General features: G+C 36.5%; 1 protein-coding gene across 11 annotated transcripts in view; it reads left to right on the top strand.

Moving 5' to 3' along the window:
- PAN3 (poly(A) specific ribonuclease subunit PAN3) overlaps positions 1 to 20709 on the top strand; it is an 81378-nt gene extending 60669 nt beyond the window's left edge. For 7 of the 11 annotated variants that reach the window (XM_075139853.1, XM_075139848.1, XM_075139847.1 and 4 more), the window contains 7 exons: positions 4133 to 4298; positions 4743 to 4830; positions 9749 to 9888; positions 10711 to 10840; positions 13775 to 13839; positions 14557 to 14695; positions 17749 to 20709. In XM_075139853.1, the coding sequence (XP_074995954.1) occupies positions 4133 to 4298; positions 4743 to 4830; positions 9749 to 9888; positions 10711 to 10840; positions 13775 to 13839; positions 14557 to 14695; positions 17749 to 17889 (869 nt within the window). In that variant the 3' untranslated portion in view covers positions 17890 to 20709. The other 4 variants (XM_075139851.1, XM_075139850.1, XM_075139849.1 and 1 more) reach the window with 4 other exon arrangements.
- Positions 20710 to 21048: the final 339 nt, after the last annotated feature.

Below are 21048 nucleotides of genomic sequence, written 5' to 3'. Positions count from 1 at the left end.
AACTAATGTCTTTGTTGCTTCTGAATTCTATAGAATTTATTGCTAGTGTTCTTTGTGCAATGAAATATCCTCTTTCTTCAGGTGGTACAGTATCATAATCCAGTGTTGTTCTGTCACATTTACTAAATTTTCACAAGTTTGAAAATCAGGAGTCTGACTTTTCAGTTAATTATTACTTGGAGTACATTGATTTGAAAAGTTCCTTTTTGTTTGATTCTCATTCCTCATATTTCCTCAATGCACTTTTATTTCTATCAAAAGCGTCTAAGCATCTATTGTTCTGGAACTTGTTGGTTTTCTTCCACCTTTCTGATATTTCTCAACTTCAGATTAATAGTACATGTTAGTGCATTTATCTTTGCAGAAATGATGTTCTCTTTAAATTGGCAAGTTAACCCAGAAGTACTGAAATGTTGTTCTTAACAGTCTAATAATTAAATGGTAAACCACATTCGGAATGTACGTATTTTAAAACTATTGGCTCGAAAATCCTGGCAAATTAACAATAACTATCCACTGCTGCCAGTAAGGTTTTTTCTTTGTCCTGGTGAGTTTTTGTGGTTGGCAGAGATAAGCATGCCTTTGAGATGTCCTTTGGTCTGTTTATTAAAAACGCTCTGAGAAATTAAACGTTGGTGTACATGCTGTTAATAGTTGTTTTCAGCAGCACAGATTCTACTTTCTAAAGAAGATAGGCAAGTTTCCTGGACCTTGTTTTCCTTTGGATGCATTAGTAGCAGTACATTATGCACAAAAATGGACTTCACTGCTGACTTTACAGTTTTTGCATCACCAGTTGCTGAATGTTTTTTCATAAAATACCTCTTCCATTGAAAAAGGAATAAGTTGTGTACTTAAACTGTGGTGAGGAGAAAGAATATATGCATATTGAAAGTCAGTGTGATGTTGTGAAGACAAAATATGTGACTAATAATTATCCTAAAATACCTTTGCCAAAAGCTGCAACTTTTTCAAAGTAAATTGAAATTTTCAATATCTTCAGATTTTTTACAAAATGTAGTGCTACACTAGTAGTTCAGAACCGTTCTTTATATTGAAAACTGGGAAACGTAAAACCAAAGTCCAGGTTTCCCTGGAGAAGGGGGAGAAATGAAGGCTACTGCATTTATCTTACTTTCAGTACTTTAACTGAGGAACACTAAGCAAACACTGAAAAATTCACGGTTCTCAATGTAAAAGACTGATTTACTGGCCTGAGAGGTTCAATTTAGTGAGCAGCTAAGTCTTTCATTGGGCCTCTGTTTTTTTTTTTTCATAACTGTCTGATGAGAATTGCTGTTTGTTAGCATGCTTTCTGAGTGTTCCTGATGATGTAAAACAGGTCCTACTGCTGGTGGTCCCAGCTCTTCCTTCCCACTCCAGGACTATCCCCAGCTTTATCCTTGCTCTGGGGAACTGAATTTCATTTGAATGCTTTTTTAACAAACAAAATGTATACACACACACAGTGCAAAGGGGACATTTCTTGCTCAGTGGAGAAAATCATACCACAGAATTTAAACTCATTGTCAGCATTATTTATTTATTTTTATTTTAACGTAGCAAGGAAAAATAATGGATAACCTGTGTTTTTGGAATGGCAGTTCTTTAATTTTTAATCTTCTCTATTAGTATCTATGTTCTGCATCTCAGAGATGAAAGTAGTGGGAGAGTCTGCCCTGCAGTAGGTGGGAAGAACATAATCTAAAATGTTGCATGTTGTGGCTGTGGATTCAGCCTGTGGTGGGAAGTCTTTTTCAAATCAACCATGAAGCCTCTAAAATGCCACTTCTTGGTGTAAACTAATCCTGGTCATTTTTGTAAGGTTTTCTTATATTCTTGTTACATTTTTTCACCGTGTTCGGTACTTTTTGGAAAGCTTTTTGTGTTTTGCCTGAAGAGTGAGCTTTTGCATCTCATCTCCTTGGGTCCTTGCTCAAGTTCCATCTGTGGCAGAGGCCTGATGGGCCTTCATGGGACATACTTCTTGGTCAGCATTGCAGCAAACTGAACTGCTTTTAATCTTACTTGTTTTGAACACGTAGATATATAAGAGGGCATTTCAAAACTGATTCTTCCACTGATTTAGCTTGTACCTTTAGTGTATGGGAATGTGGGCTGCGGCCAACCAGTCTGAAAACAGCAGCCTAGATTCGGCTATAGCCTCAAGCGAGTCTTTCCAGTAGTAAAACAATGTTGTTGCTTGATTGAGATTTTCTGATAGAGTGGGAGAAGCTGTGTTGAACTCTGATCTTTCAGTTTGTCAGCATATATTGAATATTCTCTTGGTTACACTGCCTTTATCTGGAAATCAAAGGGCAATTGCTGTTGTTTTTAAGTTGCGTGCATAAAAATAACCCCCAAGTTTTGGCTTTTCTCTCTCTTTGAGATATTATAGCAACATTTCTGTTCTGGAAATATTTATTTCATACAGATGTAACTCTGTCTTGTGGTGTCCATACGCAGTCCTGTTAAACATACCATACACGTTGCTGTTTACCAAATACAAAGTGTATTCTATAGCAAGTAGTAACTAGAGAAAGAGCCTCGACTAATAAAGGAGGTTGTATCTCCTCAGTCATTTTATATCATCATAATTTTTGTCATGCTGAAGAAAAGAATCATGAGGGAAGAAAAGTTTGCTTCGTGAGACTTCTGGTATGCTGGTTTGTGGGAAGTGATTTGCATAATGATTCATCAGGAGGCCAGAAAAAACAAAGAATATCTCATTATAGTCAGCCTTCAGTAGACATGCCAGGCTTATTGCTATTTAAAGGAGTCAGTGTCTTGATCTTTAAAATCTAAACCAAAGCACCCTAAACCTGAAAAATGAACTAAAGTTTAAAAACAAACAAACAAAAGCTCAGAAATGAAAGTTGGGAACATTTCCAGCCCATCACCCCAAAATCAGTAAAATTCCTAAGTAAAATGTTTTCAGTAATCTACTTCACTTTTTAACTCTCGCATATGTATGTTTGTGTTTGTGTGTACACATGCAAGCACACACAAACTTATTTTGAGCAAATACGTAGATGTTGACATGCTCCTGTAAGGGAGAGGAAGGAAAAAAAAAAAACAAATAAAAAAACCAAGAAACAAATGTTTGGAGGAGAGGAGTGCAGTCAGTTTACAAGTGAATTGGATGCTTGCATGATTTTACTGAATACTGATGATATTACTGGTCTCAAGATTAGCAAAATCACTACTGAGGCAACCTCATGAAATGCCTATCATGTTTTGTAAAGTTGAGATGCACTGTCTTACTCTGGATGTATTTTCTTCTCTTACTTCAGCTTTGTGCCGTGCAAACAGTAGCAACTTCTTTGTATTACACGCATCTTACTAAAAATAACATTTGTTATCTATATCTTTATTTTTTCATCTCTGGCTCAGTATTACTCAGAAACAGTTTGCAATGTAGAATTTGGGTGTGTGTTCACAAAGAATTAGTTTTACTTTTGAAAGGAGGACTACAAATCCATTTAGAAGGGGAGTGAGGTTTTGCTTTCATATGGCCCGTTGAACAGAGGTCATGCAGTGATGACTTGTCAGGGAGTTGGGTTACAGCAGAACATAAATGAAGTTGTGTTCAGTGATGTTTAGCCACCAAATCTTCCAGTCTGATCTGTCCATGTAATTTGAAACCAGCTTCTTACTTTGTCTTATCAGATGATAGAGAAAGTTTAATTTGTGAGCCTTCCTACAATAAAGGAGGTAAAACGGGATCTGTTGCAGCTATTGTGGTAGATAGTTGTTGTTTCAGAATACTGGCATTTTTACTTCTGAAGTACCTGCATATTTCGATGTATCACCCACTTTCAGCAGTTTCTAACTGGTGCTCTTTTTATGGTGGTTATTCATCCTAAACTTCAAAAATCAGCACGAGAGTGAAAATAATAATGCCTAATGAGTGGTCAGCATTTTAAAATGTGGTGTCTTTCCAAAAAGACCCAACCCAACCCAAACAAAAAAACAACCCCAACCCAACCATTAAAGCACAATAGATAAGTCTTTCAAGGACTGTTAAGAGTTGAAGGAAATGAGTATGTAAGTTGATTGTATAATTCAAAACATGCTAACTTTAATTTTATGTAGTAGCCTTTTGTTGATGCTTACAACATTTTGCTTCTAGGTCAGCATGATGGACCTTTGCCACGGCAGCATGCTGGATTGCTTCCAGAGTCTTTGATATGGGCATATATTGTGCAGCTCAGCTCTGCGTTACGGACCATACACACAGCAGGACTGGCGTGCCGAGTTATGGATCCCACAAAGATTCTAGTAACGGGCAAAACAAGGTAATGAAAGTGTTCGTTTTCACTGCGTATTGTGATCTGTGTTCATGGTAGCTGCTGACCATGCACCTGTTATGGAAATAACAAAGCCTAACTATAAAATTCTGTTACTTTTAACTGGCATGACACTAAAAATGAATACATGCTAAAACTTGTAAATTTTTTTTTAAGTTCTTTTTAAACATATTTTGGGAAGACTTATGCATTATCCTTAAAGTACTGTTCAGATCCACTACTGACAATTTAGAATTTTGTTGATTTATTTGTAAATTGAAGACTCTGTTGCATTTTATCAAATAGTAAAATTAGTATTTTCTGCTTCATAGTAATTTGCTGGGTACTGATGACTTTTTTTGTCATATCAAAGCATTCAATGAATGCTAGAGGAAAAATTGAGTAACCAACAATTTAATGACACTTCTTCATTTTTTCTTCTTGTTTCTAAAGGTTACGAGTTAATTGTGTTGGAATCTTTGACGTTTTGACATTTGACAACAGTCAAAATAATCCACTGGCATTAATGGCTCAGTTTCAGGTAAGACAACAGTGCCATAGTTAGATTGGTGACTTGGCACGGGGAGTACTGAAAACCAGTGTTATTCCTTTGGGAAGACAAGCATTTTAATTAAACTGTAGTCCAGTATATCTATCTCTAAATAACTATTTTTTCATTCCTGATTTGATCTTGGTTCTGCTGTACATTATTCAAATTTGCTTGTAATTTAGAAATGTGAATGCTCATTTTGCTATCTTCTGCTGTTAAAATTTCAGCAAACTCACCAAACAGGTTGAACTATTAATATTTAACAAACTTAAGTCAGAAGTGGTTGGAAATACGAATTTCTAAAGGAAGGAGAAGAAAAATCTTAATTTAGTGTTAGAGATCAAAAAATAATGGTTCAATAACAGTTTTTGCTCTGCTTTCTCTTTTGTTATTTTAACAGAAATAACTAAGTATTGAATACCTGTTCACAGACGAGTAAGAGATCTTTTAAGTAACTTAGGCCTTCTCCTCACTCCTAAAAGGTTCTAGTGTATCTTTATTTTAGGCTCCTAGTTCTTCTGTGCTCTCCTGGCGTTCTCTGAAGAGTGGACTCTGCATAATTCCTGAATTAAGAAGAATCCCGTTAGACTTAACAAAAACTGTTCCACAGTCATGTGGAGCATCACTGTGTACAGAAGTGCCTCTTTCCCTAACTTCCCCTCAGGGTAAAGTACATTGCTTCAGCAGTCATCACATACCCTGTCTGTACTGGGAGTGAAAGACTACAGTAGGGAGTTGGATTTAATTTATTTTCGTTAATTGAGCTTATTCACTGTGAAAAAATTGCTCATTTCAGGGTATTCCAGTAATAAATGAAATGTTTGAACTTTGGCCAGGCAGAAACTAGCTTATTGGAGACCATGTCCTAGAACATAGCAACTTTTTTTTTTTTGAGTGATACAGTAAAGCAATTTTCAGTGTACTTTGAGTACATCAAAGGATTTCCCTCCGTCCAGCTACATATCGATGGGCTTTTGGTAATCATTTAGTGGAAAACAGCTGAGAGAAGATAGGAATACATGCAAGTGAGGGATTCCATGCCTAAAAACGTAATGAGATTTTTTTTTTAATCTAATTACTTCATTAAATTTATTTTAATTGCGGCTGGGAAAGAGATCCTCCTGAGGTATTATGACATTCAAGCAATTTTAAAGCAAAACATTTAATGTACTTGGAGGTACAAATCTAAAAATACTCGCAGGTACACAAATCTGTCAAAAGCATTTACCACCCTAGCAGCCCAACACTTGGCAACTAACTTGCTTGGTAATGCCTAGTTTTGTTTAGGAGGGATGTTTTTGCAGGTTTTCTACATTGTTAGTATCCAAATTGTTCAGGTATGACTGCTAAACCAGAAAAGGAGTACTCTTAAATACATAGTTTGGAAGATCTAAACTGGAGTTAGAAAATAAAGTATTGCCGCCTTTTTTGTTGCTTCCTCTAGAAGGGCTAGGCTTTCCCTATCCATTTTGTTCCTTCAGAGATTCTGGACTGAGTTCATTCCTTGAAATTCAGGAGTCATTTATCATTCTCTACCTTTGTTTGTCCTAGCCAGATAAAATTACAAAATAACAGCTGCTGCTTGTCCTTTTTCCTCTCGCTCCATGACCCAGTTCCTGAATTCCTCTGGGACTCCTGTGACTGTTAAAAATGTAGGTTATCTCTTGGTTTACTGCCCAGCTAATATGCATTTCCTTGCTGCTGTCTTCAATGGAGGAAGGTATTTTTGTTAGCATTTGTCACTTTCTGGCTATTTCCCATTGTTAAGATAGATAGGAAAGAGTTTGGCCGGAACAGCGAGGGGCTATGTAAAAGGAATGCAATTGTTCTTTACAATCTGTATTAAACACATTAATTTATATGATCATTTGAGAGTTAAATAAAGGCAACAATAAGGGAAGCTAAAAAGAAGTAAATGAAATATGAATGGCCGCTTACATTAAAAACAAGGTGTTAAACCTATATAAATTCCACCCCCCAATCCTTAAGTCTGGTGTCAGTCAGTTATGAGATACAGATGGGAAAACTGTAAATGGTGATGTAAGAAACAGTAGAAAGGTTTAATAAATATTCTGTACTTGGAATAAAATGAAGGTAAGTCCTCTCCATACAAAATGAAGAGAAAACGTTGATTTTATGAGGGCTATAAGGTTACATTTGCTCAAAGTAAATATTTTTAATTTAGCAAACCAAAATAACTTTCACATACACCTCCCCAAATGTAAAGAAACTAGCTGAAGAGCCATCTGAAGTATTAATGTTGACTTTAAAAAAAAAAAAAAATCTAGGAACTTGGAGGGACTTCTAAGTGCAATTCCAGAACTTAAAAGGATAAGTGAATCTACAGAATTGTAGAGTGGATGAGCTGTTACTCATCCAAGCAAAGCAGTAGAACAGGATAAACAAAAAAGTAATGTCAGTTTCAAAGAGTTTATGGAAAATAGATCGTGTCAAAAATAAGATTTATTTGACTAGCTTACATGTCTGGCTGATAAAGCCGAGTGTATAAAATACTGAGGTATCTTCAGGGCATTTGGCATAGTAGCACATACCTTTTTAATATTAAAAAAAAAAAAATTATGCAGAAGGAAAAGGGTACCTATTCAATTAACTTTTAAATTGCTCACTGACATATTTGAAATTCATATGATAACAGGGAGACATTAATGAAGAGGACTGTTTCTGAGTTTATCTCCTAGGGGCTGGTTTTTAGTCTAATGCTATTTAGTATTTCTATCAATGAACTAGATGATGGTGATTAAAATCTTTACTAGCAAAGCTTTCTGGAGATAAAAAAATTAGGTTGGTACAGGTTACAGTTATGAATTGAATTGCTAATGAAATGGTCATTAGTTGCATGCAAGGTACATTTTTGAACAAAGGGCAGCCTGTACTTAAAAGGTGTAAAGCTTTTCCTTGAAGCTGAGAATCAACTTCGTATGACTTAATAGTCACTGTTGATAGTTACCATAGCAAAAGTCTTCTGGCAGGTCTGTGGCAAAAGGAACTGGTGTGATCTATAGATACGTGCAAAGCACGATATGGAGTATAAACAGGGAAATGACCGTACCTAATGTTGATCTGTACCTTGCACTAGCAAGGCTGCTACAGGAGTACAGCCTTTATTTCTGGTGTCCCTGCCCCAAGGAGGTCCAGTAGTTCTTGTGTGCTGCCTTTAACCTTTCTCTGCCTAGAAGCAGGAAGAGCTGAATCTTGATACTTTCAGAGGGGAGGTTAGGGCTTAATAGGCATATGTGGATTGCTTCCTTATAGAAAGGATGGTGTACCCCAGGAGTTCCTGGTTCCTTAGGAAATAGTCTAGCAAATGCCAGTCCCATCTCCTTCTCCACCGCTTTTTCCTTATTTCTGTCTCATTTTCCACATCCTGTTTCTGTCTTCATTAGATACAAGAGTACCATGCTTTTTAGCTTCTGCCATGTTGCGTATCCATGTTTAAATTGTGCTGCTTAATTGAACTTGATATGGAAACAGTGGGGACATTGAGAGACCTGGAAAGGTTTTCTTTACTCTGTCCCTGAACACCTGGGAGATATGGCTGCAGGGAAAGCTCTCTCAGTTACTGCAGTCAGAGGCAGCAAACATGGTTACCCCTCTGCGTGGAAGAGCTGTGAGGGGCTGTGGCACGTTCACCATCACAGCACTTTTCTAAGGCTGCCAAATTCTAACTGGAACTTTTAATGTTGCAGTGCTGCCAAATTTTCGGCCTTTCTTCCAGAAAGGATAGAAGGGGTATTCCTTGTATGACTGCCTTCTCTGCCAAATGGCATAGCCTTGCTCTAGACTATGGAGCTGACATTCTTGATAATTAGTAGCTTTCACTTTTTTACTTTTGCAAAAATATCTTACTTTCTCAGAAGAAAACTCAGGAAAATATTAAATTTATATCTCTAGCTGACTCTTGAATTCAGTCTGAAGCAGACATCCAGCATCAAAAGCTGCAGATGTTTCAAGTTTGGCCAAATTGTGTGCAGCTGAAAGCCTTTCTATGGAAAGAATCAGGCAGCTTTTGTGTCATTGTGTGAATGTCATTGTCTGCTACTAAATTAGGCTCCTGTTTTTAGGAGTGGGCTTTAAAATCTGGTATAGCTTTTCAAAATAATTTCTGGTGGCTATTAAAATTGGCAGAATTTTCTGTTGTGGCAAAGCAGCCTGTATGCAGCATTCATCTTGTAAGAGCAGTTCTACCTTTGAGGAAAGTGTTTAGTAACACTAAGGATTTCTTCATAAAACGTGATGCTGCTCAGTTTGTCAGCCATACAGGCCTGTTCCTGGCTAATTATTTCAGGCAGTTCATATCTTTTTCACACTGGCCGTCAGAGATGAAAATCTTTGAGCTCTTTGTTAAAACAGAAACATTATTTGCTGGAATCTGGTGTGGATTCCGGTGTGGAATTCACACTGAATGGCCAGTGTGAAAAGGTATGAGTCCAGCAAATGATGTTTCTGTTTTAACAAATAATCCTTCATAGGTATTTCTGCATCTCATATCGAGAAGACTTGCTCTATTTGCCACCAACTCCTTGACTTGTCAGGAATGAGCAGGTGGGTTGTTAGGAGAACCTCTTTGCAGAGCTTCTGCTCACTACACAAGAGTTCTCTCTGGTACTATCCTTAAGCTAAAAATAGGTAAATTTTAAGCGTTCAAAGATAAATATAGTACCTAGAAATAGCTAGGTATCAGGACAGAAAATCAGGACAGATTTTCCTCTGTACGTTTTGACTACTGTAACTTGAAGAGTCATATTGAACTATGACTTGAATAGCACTTATTTTAGTTGCTCAAATTCTTCTAAGGTTATTGAAGAACTGTCTGTTTTTAAACACCATCTAGTACAATAGGTAATATTTATCTCTACTAAGAATCTTATCTCTGTGTTTTCCCTGTTAGCAAGCAGATCTGATCTCCCTGGGGAAAGTTGTGTTGGCTTTGGCTTGCAATTCTTTATCAGGAATTCAGAGAGAGAATTTGCAGAAAGCAATGGAACTGGTGACAATCAACTATTCCTCTGATCTGAAGAATCTGATTTTGTAAGTTTGCTTAATTAATCTTTTAAAGGAAATTGCTACTTTTTTAAACCATACAAATGAAAATGTCAAATGATATTTTTAGGTGCAAGTAAGATTACAGATATAAATACTTTCATTGAGTTGTCTGCACAGTCAATACATTGTTAAACGTAATTTAAAATTAATTTGTATAATGTGTATTTTCATGGTGTATCTAATAAAATCAATGTCCTTCCTTTACTAAGTGCTATTAAAGGTCCTAATAAGAATTAGGAACTTAAAGAAAACAAGCATTTTAAGTTGTCTTCAATACTGGACTTCATTGCCTATTATCTACCATAGCAATATGCTAGTATTATCTTACAGTTTCAGAAGGTGTTGAGAAATAGGCACATTGCCTTTTTGACCAAAGGGTTGAGTGCTAGTTTTTCTTGGCTGCATATTATTTTGTGGTGTTCTTTAGTATAGTCAGTCTTTCTCCTCTTGCAGCCTAAGAGGGAAAAGTAGAAATCTGTCCCTCCCTCATTTGAAAAACAATTGCATGACAATCTGAATCTTCGCATTTTCTCTCTTTTTGAGTTTGTTCTTGCTGTTTGAGTGGGTGAACTATGCAGTTCCATGAAAGTACACTCCTATCTTATATAAATAACTGACTGGATGTATACATGTAAGTTAACACACGTTTCCTCTGTTAATATCTTTTTTTAAGAAATGCTGCAATTGTCAACTTTGTGTATTAAATGGACATCAGGGTCAAATAGATATAAAATCATAATAGGATGATCTCTCTGGCATTTGCAGCATGTTTAAGTTATCTTTTTGGGGGTGGGCATATTTTGGCAGGTATTTGCTGACCGACCAAAACAGGCTTCGCAGTGTAAATGATATCATGCCTATGATTGGTGCGCGATTCTATACTCAGTTGGATGCTGCTCAAATGCGAAATGATGTTATAGAGGAAGACCTTGCAAAGGTAAATCATTTAGTAATTCCTACAGGAAGAGCTATAGTCAGTGTTCCTACAGCTGTACCTTAAGAGGGAATGTTTTCTACTGTTTTTTCTTTTTGTTTGTTTAGCAACCTAAGTAGTCTGCCTGCAGACTTGAGAACTCTCAGCTCAAGGTATTGAAAGTCCAAAAGCTCCAAGAACCACTAGCTTTAGGATGGCCTCAGCTGGGCTTTAACTAAAGTAACATCTTCATGTCCAACCCCCCAACTTGGGGAAAAGATGTTCTTTATAGAAAGGCTAAAAAGTAGTTTTCTGAGTGAATAAGGCCATGTATGTCATCACACACTAGATCATGTAGTTTGTGCTAGAGGTTATAGAGCAACAAATGCTGCCTTTAAATTCTTGGATAGGTTTGGATTCCAGTGTCCCTTTACTTATCTCGTATGATTTCCTTTCCAAATGAATGCTAGATCATGGAGGTAAAGGCTGCCATCCGCAGTTTCTCTGAAGTATGCACCTCTTGCTGTGTGGGTCTGGTTAGTCTTCAAGTTCAGTCAAGGTATCAAGTGCTAGCTACAAAGGAAATACGTACTTCATCCCATGTTAGTGTGTATTTGTTCAACAGGAAGGGGTGTCTGCTCATCAGAAGCCACTGATCACAGGATTTTCTAACGAGATACATTACAGAAGGCTTTCATGATGCTGAAGATGTATGGGATAGGGTATTAAGTTTTTAAGGATTTAATCAAGTCCTGTGACTCCTTTCCATTACATGCCCTCATAGAGAATTTCTTTTAAGAGGCATGGTTGGGATTCTGATGGACTGGTTCTCTTAATTTCTCCACCATTGGCTTGTTGGATAACAGTTTTTCCCTCCTTAGTGAAAGATATTGAAATCTATCAGAAGCAAAGAGCTGTAGAAGAGCAAGACGGTATCTACTTTGGATGCAGAGCTCTAGATGACAGGTGCCCACTCTATCAGAGTCAGCCACTACTCCTGCTCTGAAGATGTTTACGATCATTTCTTATTAAGGTGGCTCAATGTGCTTGCACAAATTTGGGCAGGTGGACCTTTTCCTATAACAAAGATGGAGATTGTCCTGTAATCAGCGTTAAGCAGTCCACGTTTTCAGTCAGGTTGTTTGTAGCAGTTGCTTATCACTGGCAGGTGAGCAGAGCCACTACAAATTCAAGTTGTTGCATAGCCCCCAGTTTGGCAATAGCTGTTTACCTGACAGTGATAAATAACAGTTGCTAATTAGCTGTTGTACCGTAACTTGTGTGTAATACCACATCCTCAGTAACATCAGAGCTACAGTATCCCTTAAGTCTAGCCTGGTACTCTCTTTTCGTTACTGCCCCAAAGCAGATGCTTAGGGGAGAGTATTAGAACAAGACTAGCACGTCTTCTCCAAGTACACAGTCATCTGTAGCTTAGGGGCTTCTGATGCTGGAGCTGGTTTGTATGTAGTTAATAACTTTGTTTTCTTGAAACCATGAATATTTTGTTACTCCTGTAACACTCATATTTCCCACAGCAGTGACCCCATTACTCTATCCCTTTCCTTCCTCACCTTAATATTCCCATCATCTGTATGTCACAGCATTCAGAGCCTCAGTTTTTCAAGTCCTCTAATCCACTCTGTAGAAGAGCTCCCTGCCTTACAGGCTACCAAGCCTGCAGAGAGGCCACCTGGAGACATAGTGCCAGTGTTGTTGCTCAGCTGTGTCACCATTGACTGGGAATCTGCAAGGCAGTGGCATTCACACAGACGCGGTTTGGGCTTTTGTGTATTTGGCCACATACCAAAAAATTATTTGGAGGTTGTATAGACCTCTGCTAGCTGGGACAAGGTAAGTCTTCCCTGTCAGTCTCTAAGTGTAACTACAGTTGTGGTACAAGCTGTTCCACTGTGTGTTTTTAGACTGGTAATAGAAGTCTTGCAACCCATAGGTTGTCTGAGGTCAAGCTATTATCACCTTGACCTACTTTATTTATGCAGCTGTGCACATTAATCTACTCCAGACTGAATTCATTTGAAATCAATATGATCATGCATGGAATGAGATGCAGCTTAGCATGAATAATGTTGGAGAGCTGGGCCATTGGAGAATATGAATAATATCAGGAGAGAATCTTTATTTCCTGCCAGCTTTGAGCAGCTTTTACTTACACTGTGGTTAATCTTTTGTTTAATGTAAGCTAGGTTGTAACTCTTTTTACTGTATCCTAATTGATGAGGAAAAATGAAATCAATTTTTCAATTGCACGTATTCTAAGCATCTGTAATTCTAATGTTCTGTCTTTTTGTGTGAGCTCGTTCTCATTGCTTTGTCTCTGTCATTGATGGACTCGGAATTTATACTGTCTAGCTTTTTTTGGAAAAACTTCTTTAAAAATTATATTTGGAATCAACTGTAATTCGAATGTTAGTCTGATATTACTGTTGCTAAATATTTACTGATAATGGCCTACAAAGCATTTCTGAAAAACAAATCTGGTAAATTATGTTCTTTCTCATCTTTACCTGAAATAAGGTATTATACTGTATACTTCTGCAGGTCTTGATAACTTTGTGTATATATATTAACATATTCTTCTTTTTTAACTTACTATATTTTAGCATACCTGTAAGTGTAGGCTGGCAAGAGACTAGACTTATGTTTCCACAAAGACTTAGGTTGCCTGATCCAGTTCCTGCTGAGGCAGCAAGGTGTCATTAGTCGTTAAATCTCCACATTATAATTTAAATATTAAGTGCTAAAATTAGCATTGGGCTACTGATACACAATATAATGCATTTGATCTCTTTCTGAAAAAATTATACCCTCTTCTTAGAATAAATAAATCGTTGTAATTAATGGTGCTTCATTGGCATTACTGCTGTATATCCTTTGCAAACAAGTGTCTTAATTTTATGTTTCAGGAACTTCAATAACCTCTTTCTTGTTTTCTAGGAGGTGCAAAATGGAAGGTTGTTTAGGCTTCTAGCAAAATTGGGAACAATCAATGAGAGACCAGAGTAAGAAATACTTGTTTTCATGGTGTAGAGTATGTAAAAGCCAGTTTGCAATGCAAGGTTTCTTCCCTCATAAATTTAAGCTAAACATTTTCCCCATATTTGCCCCTGAAGAAATGAGTATTTAAGAAGCCTTGAGAAAAATAAGATAAGCAACTTTGACCAAAATTTTAAATAAAGGAGAAGAGAAGGCTACAAATAGATATGCCAAAGTTGCTTCATTGTTTTTAGTACGGTTTCCCTTAGCGGTCTCTTGTGAGTGACAATAGTTTTTGAGGAAATCCATAGCTTGCTTTAACTGTAGCAAATGGTGGTAGGTACTGATTTTAAGCTAGTTAATTTTCAGCTTGTTTTTTATCAACTACTACACAAAAATGATGTGTTCATGGTCTGTTTTCCATCCTATTGAATAGAATTGGAGTTGTGTTTGTAATGCTGGTTTCTAACATGTACATGTTAAACTTGTTGAAGATAACTCTTGCTTTCTTCCATTACTTTTTTGTGGGCCTTTGGTAGGCATTAGCTTCAGGTACCTCAGCTGAGAAATTTGAATATGTTACCTTCTGTTTGTGGCAAAGGGGAGATTGTAATTTAATAGCAAATTATAACAGGTAGCTTAAAGCAGAAGATTACTCAGTTTAGATTGAAGAGTCGTGTATCTGTGGGTTTTGATTTTTCTTAACTTTCTGAGCTTTAATCTGAGCCTTTGTTTTACACCAGGTTTCAGAAGGACCCAACGTGGTCAGAAACTGGAGACAGGTATTTACTAAAGCTCTTTCGAGATCACCTTTTCCATCAGGTGACAGAAGCGGGTACTCCTTGGATTGACCTCAGTCACATTATCTCATGTCTTAACAAGGTACACTGTACTTGGGTTAGCTTTTAAAAATTTGTTTGGGTTAACTTTCTTTAAAATAATATTCCACTTCAAAGCAAGTTGGCATTGGCAGGTTAATTCTGTTGATTTAACTGGTTATTTTCCCCCTGTTTTGGATGAAAACAATGTATTCACTAAGCTAATATTCAAACAATTATGGATATTTTAAATGAACTTAGTACATTAATATTCAAACTTGGAATTCGGTAATATAGCATGAGATACAGTATTAACTTTTCATCCTAGAATGCATTGAATACTATGGATAAGCAATGCTGGTCCCTTTATGCTACTCTGGCCTTTCAACACAGCATAAAGGATCCATAAAACCCCTTTAACTGGGGGAGGTTTCTGCTGATACAGTTATCACAGAGGATGGTCATAAGGCAAGAGGATCCATTCCTAAACGTGCTGACCAGAGTAGGAGACAGGAGGGAAACTGCAAAAGAAATTTGTGCAAAATCCTTACCATCTAGGACAGTGCTGGAAAATTTCTGACTTAGAATGTTAAGTCCACTTCTGATAACTTCCCTAGCCTCTCCAGCCCTTTGTTTTCCAAGCTTGATTTAACAAAGCTATTTGCAGTTTTCCAAGAGCTGCCCCACTAGCAAAATTTTAGCTGAGCACTCTCATGATTAATAGTGGGAGACGTGTGAGAGACCACAAGATCTTCAGTAGCTGTAGAACTTGTCTTGCTCCATAAATTAAAAAAGTACATGAGCTGATTTTTTTTTTATTGGCAGATCAGCTTTCAACTTATTTTACATTGTTTTGCCAAACTTCGGTAATTCATAGGAGACTAGGATGCTGCTACTTCCTTTTTTTTTGTGGTTTTTTTTTTTTTTTTTTGTAGCTGCTTGGTCATTCCACTCATTCCGTAGAGAATGGTGATGCAGACACTGACAGTATACAATTTCAGTGGCTAGTATTGTGTTTTCTAGGATTAGGATAGCCAACTTTCTCTTCCAGAAAAAATCGAATATATTCAGATCCTTTGACATGTAACAACTGACTTAACTACAGTTAAATCTTTTTCTAAATTGTCAGGGCTTTTGATCTCCTATTAGACCACTGCTGTGCATTTCTTTAACCTCCTTTTTATCTTTCTGGTTGGTGTCTGTAATCACTTTAAAAAGGACATTAAAGGGATTGAGACTAAATCAAAAAGAAAGCATGATATTCAAATAGGCAGTGAAATGCCATCATGATTTGAAAGCAGTGACCCATACAGTACTGTAGCAAGAGGGGACAGTCCTGAATTCATAGGTCAGGTAAGAGACAGTGTCAAAGAATCCCTTGTTCTATAAGTGTTCATGGCTTACCTTTTTAAACAGAGGCTCTTCTCTTCTGTGGTCGTGGGCTCAGCACACAAAAAAATGTAAGGCTTACAGAACTCTACTTTGGAAATACACTCTAAAAAACACTTTTGAAACTGTAGTGTGCACTAGTAGAAGTGGTTATTTGGGCTTTCCTGCTACACTCCAAAAGCATTCCTTTTGAATGAAAATTAATCTATTGTTTTAAAAAAAAATCTTTTTTTTTTTCAATGTGGCGTTTTGAGGATCTTTTCAGCTGAGATACTGATTTGTGCCTCCACAGGAGGAGAGAAAGCAAGCCATAAATATTGATGTTTCTAGTTAGCTGTGTGGCTTTCTTAATACAGATCTTCCATATCCTACATTCATTAAGGTAATTCACTGATTTCTTGTATGATGCTAATGGGAACAGTAGACAATATTTCACAAACACCTTAATCATGATAATATTTTCTAATGGATATTGGAAGAGACTGGTGGTTTTATCCTACTCTACAGGCATTAAGAGCTAATTGGTTTGCTTTTGTCCTTCTCACGCTATTCACAAAACAAGAACTTTAAATTTGGCAGGTTCCAGCTTTTAAGGTTATGCTCAGAACATTATTTTAGAAGACAAATGCAAGAAATTTCTAACTTGCTGTGTTGCTCTAGACAGCAGCTAGTGGAACATCTCAGTGACAAATGTAATTGTTCTGCTATTCAGTACCACATTATAATACATTTATTTAATCCTGCTGGGGTTGTATTTCCAAAGATTGTCTCAGTAGTGTCATATCCCACTTGTCTCTGCCCCACCTACTGTATTGGAACAAGAAAGTTTGTAGTATCGGGTATTTGGAAATATCAATATATCAACTAAAACAGAGCTACAACAGTTTTGCATTTTAAGGGAGTCTGACAATTCTCCATTGATGAACATTTCTTGCAAAGTGAGGAGAACATAAGATATGGTGTTGGAAGGGACTTCAGCATGTAAAATAGGATATTATTCTGTTCCAAATTAGCATTTAGTGGTACATCTCTGAAGTACAGTGTAACATACAATTTTTTAATATTGAATTTGAGAAGTCAGAACAAAACATAAAAATAAATGGAACAGACTTTAATCTTTAACCCCAACTTATCTATTTGTTTATGGATTATAACTAGGTAATTTTGGAGGGGGGGTTGTTTGTTTGTTAGAGTAAGGGATGAAATGTACCATACAGCTTAGGAACTAGTTTGTTTCCAGTACTGCCAAAAATGTGAGGTTTGAGTTTCTACTGGTTTTCGGACTACCTGGGGCTCGTCCATCCATTATTTCATTTTAGAGTGGGCAAGAAGTAATTTACCTACCCTACGTGGAGGCTTGTGGATCTTCTGTGCAAATGTAATGTCAAACATGGTTTTGTTCATCAGGAGCTATGGAAATTTTGCCAGGCTTTCTACACAGGGGAGGATAGCATTGCAGGATTATTAGCTTTATGGAAAGGGAAGAAAACAATGGTAACCTAGTCCAAAGGTTTGGAACATCCATCAGGTTAAGACCAAAATGTCTCGATTTTTTGGCAAGTACATTGTTGTGGTACAATTCGGATCCTTCCTTTCTGTGGTGTTAGCAGATTTGAACTGCACCACAACAATGTACTTGCCAAGAAATTGATTGCTTTTGTTATTGGGGAAATGTTTTGCCATTTCTTTCACACTTCTTTTATTTTATCTTTTGCATTCTTGTTACAGTTAGATGCTGGTGTGCCAGAAAAAATAAGCCTCATTTCCAGAGATGAGAAGAGTGTACTTGTGGTAACTTACAGCGATTTAAAACGCTGCTTTGAAAATACTTTTCAAGAACTGATTGCAGCCGCAAATGGTCAGTTGTAGTATTTGCTGAAAGCATGCAGGACATTGCTGAGGAACTTAACCAATAGCAAATTGCACTACAGCTGAATTGTTGTTGTCATCTCATTTCACATTTGGGAAACAAACAGGAGATGAGCAAAGCTGCTTGCACTTCAGTCAGGTACACTGTTACTTGAAGGGAAGAATGTTTCACTTATCCTAGAGCTAAGGCTGCCATTGGAGGCTTTATCTGTGAAGAATTTATTTTAGATTAAGGAACACATCAGGTGCATGATGTTCCTGCTTTTATTTTTTCCACTTGTATATGCACTAATTTTAATTTTTTTAAGACTTTTCTGATCTCTGAAGTTTTGCCACATTGTATACTTAAGGGAAACTCTTTGCAAGGACATTTCTGGGATACATTTTTGTCACTGAGGATATAGCAAAATTTATTCATTTTTGATATTATTTGCACCCAGAATAGCATAAAGGACCAGGTAAATAATTTAATAGAAATTGTGTTCTATTAATGACCGTTTAGTTCGTAACCTTTGTAAAAGTGTGTTGTATGCAAGCTCTGTATGCCACCCACTGTTAGCTCAAAGAAATGTGAGAAGACAAAACTTTTTAAAACCAGTCAAGTGAAGTATTGGTGAATTGACAAAAAAGGAAAGAAAGTCCCCTGTGATTTGATTTAAACTTTGTCTAAGCAAAGTGACGAAAATAGCATAATGGGAAACATCTATAATTTAAGGAGCATATCAAACTTGCTCTAAACACAACCAGCGCCTTTTAAAAACTGTTTGTACGTTTTCCTGCTAGTCAGAAGCATTTACATTTATGCAATTTTTTTAATAGATTTTTTTTTTTAAAGAAATTGTTCAAATGCCTGAAATTTCAGGAGTGTATTACTTTAGGTTATTTACAGTATAATTTTTGTATAAAGTTCTGTTCTTTGAACCACAGCTTTATTATGGTACGCTACACTGGATACAGATACAAAGACACTGTTAAAAGAAGATTAACTAAACACAGCAGTTGTCTGGCATCAAGAGCTTTTCAAGTTTTACAGCCTGAATCTGGAGGGATAATGATCTGCTGTGCCTTTGCAGTCACTGCTTAGCCCAAAGTATATTACTTTTGATAATACTCAACACATGAATATTCCTGAAGTAATTCAGTCTCAAAAGTCTGGAATTTTCCTCCTCAATTACCTTTCTAATATTTGGACATGCAGTTGTCTCCAAACTTGGGTATTCATGGGATTTCTAGTTAAACACCTACACTTTGATACTGAAGACTGCCAAATATGTAGGAATTTCCTTTCTTAAAGCAGTAGTGAAGACTGTATCTATCCTTTCCCAGCACTGAATGTTTTAATAGCACTGGGTGCTCACCATGAAGAAAATGTGGAAACTCAAAAGGTCAGGACAGACTCTAAGCACTTGCAACTGATGTTACTGACATCAATTTTAATAATTCTCAATATTTGTAGTTTTCAGAGAAGTTTTTAATATTTCTCTGTCCACTTTTATAAGCTTTAAAATGATTCTCCGCCTTGAGACTTGCATCAAGAAAAAAGCAACTCTCTTCACATCGAAAGCTTTGAAGACTAGGGACATGCTTTACACATTTTAGAAAATGTGGTTGAAGCCACATTAGGTAGCATCAGTTGTTGAGTTTAAAAATCGATTATTGTTGCATTTGATCGAATGAATTTTAAAAGGAACATAATGTTTAATATTCAAACGATAACAGTTGCCAGAATGTTCTTTTTAATATAAAAGGAACAGGAACTTTGAAAAGTGAACATGCAAAACAGTCTTTTATCATTAGCTCATGTATTTGAGGAAGAGCAGCTGTCTTTTATATGTTTTTTGACAAATCATATTGTAATTCTTTTGTACAAAAAAGAAGTACTTGTATTCTAGAAGAAATATGAAATGCTTAATTTATAAGCGGGCTGAGGTTTTTTCCAGTATTGTTTTCTTTGAAAATGAAAGGGGATCATCTGTTCAGTTGTGGGGTTTGGGAACCTTTGAAAATTTAATTTGTGGACCAATATTTTGTGAAAGTGTAAGGCAGGGGTAAAATAGGGCTTGAATTCTCATCCTTTTTAGACCAGCAAACCACCCTCTGCAAAACATGTCTAAATTGCAAACCTGTGTGTATTCGCATAATGTCAGTTTGCTTCAGCCCCTAGTAACCTCAGGACTTGGTTTAAAAATAAAAAGGTAGACAGCTAATAAGTTTTCATACATAATGTCAGCCAGAAAATACTTGGTGTCAGGTAATACATAAAATAAAAAAAAAAAGTTGAGCTTTGTTTTCTATTTATTTCATTTGGTCTGTATTTGGGAATGATTTGAACAGTCTGAAGTTCAGCTTGGGTGTTTTTTTGGGGAGAGCCCTTCTACCCCATTTTAATTCCATTTAGAAGGTTGTCCTAAAGTTGTAGTTTGATCCATTCGTAGGAAAAACTGTGTATCTGTATTTAAAAAGAAGAGTCACCAGGATGTGCCCTCCCAGATGGGAAATTTAATTCTGACCTTCCTATTTTTTACAGCTAAAAGCACAGAAGGGACAACCTTTGAAATCATCTGATGTTGGTCATTTTAATTTTTGTATCTGTTTTAAATTCTGTTGCTGTATTTACTATATTGTAAATATTTTGTTGAGGGTACCTATGTATTTTTGATTTGCCCTTGTTTCAGTAATTCAGGTGTCAACTGCTTCCCCTAAAAAGCACCAGTATGTTAAGTTCTAATGTCATGATCCCAATATGTGTTACTCATCTTTAATCCTGTTTTCATTCTTCATGTGTACAGCAGTATTTTTAATAAAGAATACCAGAAATAACGTGGCCTTACTTTGACAATGTGAAGTTCTGAAGTTGGATACAGGTGCTGGAATTGTATTTCATTCTATCATATTTCTTTTGTATTCACTCTGCAATGCAGAGTTTAAACAGTCACAAGTCACAAAGTGTATTTGGTGCTTGCCACTTACAGGATATCAGATGTCCTAAAACTTACAGATGTTGTTGACTAGAATTGTACTAATACACATTTCCTTAACTCCCAAGTCAAGTCCCATCTGCTTCTGTCAGATCAGGTCTGCTTTACTAGACAAGCCCTAATTTTGAAAACTCTGTTAAAGTACCCTTACTTTCATGTTTACTTTGTTATTGGGCAAAAA

The sequence above is a fragment of the Calonectris borealis genome, chromosome 1 (genome assembly GCF_964195595.1).
Source record: "Calonectris borealis chromosome 1, bCalBor7.hap1.2, whole genome shotgun sequence".
NCBI lineage: Eukaryota > Metazoa > Chordata > Aves > Procellariiformes > Procellariidae > Calonectris > Calonectris borealis.
Note: the sequence above shows the minus strand (reverse complement) of the source record. Positions and strands in the feature narration are given on the sequence as shown.